The sequence below is a fragment of the Cricetulus griseus genome, chromosome 2 (genome assembly GCF_003668045.3).
Source record: "Cricetulus griseus strain 17A/GY chromosome 2, alternate assembly CriGri-PICRH-1.0, whole genome shotgun sequence".
Taxonomy (NCBI): Eukaryota; Metazoa; Chordata; class Mammalia; order Rodentia; family Cricetidae; genus Cricetulus; species Cricetulus griseus.
In genome coordinates, this window is record NC_048595.1 from 33,506,234 (window position 1) to 33,509,457 (window position 3,224).

The 3,224-nt window shown below is 42.2% G+C and overlaps 1 protein-coding gene across 1 annotated transcript; it reads left to right on the forward strand.

The window, feature by feature from the left end:
- The first annotated feature begins 1,037 nt into the window (after positions 1 to 1,037).
- LOC100750564 (olfactory receptor 2G3-like) lies at positions 1,038 to 2,898 on the forward strand. The gene is made up of 3 exons (XM_035438660.1): positions 1,038 to 1,173; positions 1,235 to 2,026; positions 2,864 to 2,898. The coding sequence occupies exons 1-3, from the start codon at positions 1,038 to 1,040 to the stop codon at positions 2,896 to 2,898; spliced, it is 963 nt and encodes a 320-aa protein (XP_035294551.1).
- The last annotated feature ends 326 nt before the right edge of the window (positions 2,899 to 3,224 follow it).

The window sequence follows — 3,224 nt, forward strand, 5'->3', positions numbered from 1 at the left end:
GGTTACCCTTATTTTTCCCTTAGAGGAAAATGCTCTTTTAAAATAAATCTTACCTTTTCTTCCCCTAAAATGATAGATATATTTATCAGGTTTGAATCTAAAACATTGGTTGCTTTATATTTATTATTTAAAGCTCCATTACAGCTGGAATTCATTGTTTGCCTGCAGAGGGAGATAGGAAAAACAGGAAGAAATAACTTTCCTGCTCTCATATCCACATGATCCATCAGCATTCCCTGGGAAGACTATAGTGTCCCCAGTGCACTGCACACATGAACGTCTGTCATTACTCAAATGACTATGTGTGTCTAGACCTCCATTGGACTGATGTTTGTTCTGTCTCCATCTACTTTTTACTCTCTATTTTGCATATGTCTGTGATGTATGATCGGAGCCTGACATGGGTTCATCTTCAATTGCTCTGACAATATTCCTTGAGGCAGGGTCTCTCAGTGTAGTGCAGTCTTCATCATTTCAGCTAGTGTAGCTCTCCTTCTTATTCTGGGGATGCTCTGTGTCTGCCTTCCCAGAGTTGGAATGAGAGTGTGAGACTGCGTATGATATGTGATGTGTTATCCGCTATCTCCAGAGTTCTGTGACATGCTTTAGATACCCATCATAATCCTGAGACATGAGTGTCATCAGCCTCATTTGATAGATGAAGGGACTAAGGCATAGGTAGATTCAGCAACTTAAGAAGAGTGCACAGAAACTGAACAGTATTCTCAGAGTCCTCAACACAGCCTTTCTTTTCCTAAGCAAGGGGTGTTATGTTTGTTTATTTTTGTATATAGATTTTTGCCTACATGCACAGTTATGCACCATATGTGTGTCTTCCCTGTGGAAGTCAGAGAAATGAGTCAGATCCCCTGGAACTGGACTCACAAGACAGCTCTGAGATGTTTGGATCCCTGGAACAGCAGTCAGTGGTGTTAAACTTTGAGTCATCTCACCAGCTGTATATACCCTTTCTGTCTCTATAGCTGGCATATGACAGATGACACACAGATGAATGTCATTCTTTTACAGCCTGTACCATGTGGATGATTCCAGGACAGAACCAAAGCTGGGTTTCTGAGTTTATCCTGCTTGGCTTCTCCAGTGACCCCACAACCAACAGCATTCTCTTCACTGTGTTCCTTTTCATCTACCTGAGCTCAGTCATGGGCAATGGGCAATCATCATGCTGGTCTGCATGGACACACAGCTGCATGGGCAATGGGTCATGGGCAATGGGTCATCATCATGCTGGTCTGCATGGACACACAGCTGCACACGCCCATGTACTTCCTCTGTATTCTCGCCATGTTGGATATGTGCTATGTCACCACCATCATGCCCCAGATGCTAGTGCATCACCTTGCTAAATCCCAGACAATCTCCTTTGCTGGTTGCTGGCTGCAGATGTATTTGTTTGGTTCCCTAGCTACTTCTGAGTGCACCTTATGTGTTGTCATGGCTTATGACCAATATGTGTCCATTTGCTACCCATTGCATTATACTGTCATCCTCAACCAGGGAGTGTGCATACAGTTGGCAGCTGGGTCATGGGTTTGTGGTTTCCTTTCTGCTTTGTTACATACTTTCTTCACCATGAGTCTGCCATATTGTGGGCCCAACAAGGTCAACCACTACTTTTGTGAAGGCCCTGCAGTGCGTAGCCTGGCTTGCACAGATACCCACATCATTGAGATGGTGGATCTGATTGTGAGCGTTTTTATGGGTCTTACTCCAGTTTCCCTCATTGTGGCATCATACATTCATATTGGGATGGCAATTCTCAAGATCAAGTCTACCCAAACTCGCTGCAAGGCTTTCTCTGCCTGTGCCTCCCACCTGACTGTGGTCACATTCTTCTATGGTCCAGCCACTTACATCTATATGAGGCCCAACTCCAGCTACTCCCCTGAGAGAGACAAACAGATCTCACTCTTTTACAATGCCTTCACAGCCTTGCTCAACCCTGTGGTATATAGTCTTAGGAACAAAGACATCAAGAGGGCATTTCTCAAGGTGATAGGGCATGGTAGGGTGGAGTTGAGAACCAGGATACAACAGAAACTGCCTTGGAGTATTCACTTTTTAGGTAAGGGACAGTGTTTGTTTTATGTAACTGTCCTTTAATTTGAATCAACATGTTATGTGGTAATTGGGACAAATCACTGTGACACTAAGATTGCTGTCTTGATGGAATAGAGACACTCAGGTACCATTCCTAAAACCTCAGTAATCTTACTGGATTGCATCAGGGTTAATTTGTTGCTCAGGTTTATAGCTGTCAGTTGGGAATGATCTTCTGTTCTTTTCCATCCATCTTGGAGGAGGAAACTCTTATATCCAACATGTTACCCTTGAATAGAAGAAAAGGAACAGTCGACAAACTGACAATGAATCAGCTTCTTAAGAGTGACCTGCTTCTCTTTCCACTTGCAAAAGCAAGTGGTATGATACATTCTGAGAGTAGGAGGTGGGAAGATTTTTAAGAGAAGCAATACAAGTTCTGTGGCCATGGTCTGATATAATGTTTCCTCTACCTAGCAGCCAGCAAGTAATTTGCTTTACATGACTTGCTATAGTTCCCCCACACACAAATTATACCTATAAAAAGCAAAAAAACATCATAACTATGGATAGCATGATAGTAGAGACTGCAGCAGACTGAGGCACTATATGCTAAACAGCACAGCATTTCTTAATTCTGTCCTGACAACAGGACCAATATGTTCAGATAACAAACACTACACATAAATTCAGTGTGGTCTGTGGGAAAACATGATGAACTCTCTGTCAAATGATGCAATTCTGGAAGTAAAAGGAGCTCAGGTCTCATCAGAAAAGTCTCAACTCTTGCTTTTCATTGTAGGTCAAATCCAAGACAACCCCACCCTTGACTGTTGATGTTAGATCACATTCTACCCTTGGATGTTCATGGGTATGGATGGCCTCTCATCTTCAGAGTACTTCTTAACTGTCTAATCAGCAAATTCCTCTTTGATTCAGTCTCTGAAGTATTATTTTCTAAGCAGTCCTCATACCTTCCAGTTTTGTTCTGTGCTCACCTACTTTTGGACAATGTGAATGCTTCATTCATAGTTAATATTCATTACTATTCTTTACTTATATATTTACTTTTCAAATTCTCACATATCCTAGTCCAGATGGAACTTTCAACATTCCTGAATATAACCTTGAACCTTTGATCTCTCAGCCTTCTCCTCCTAAGT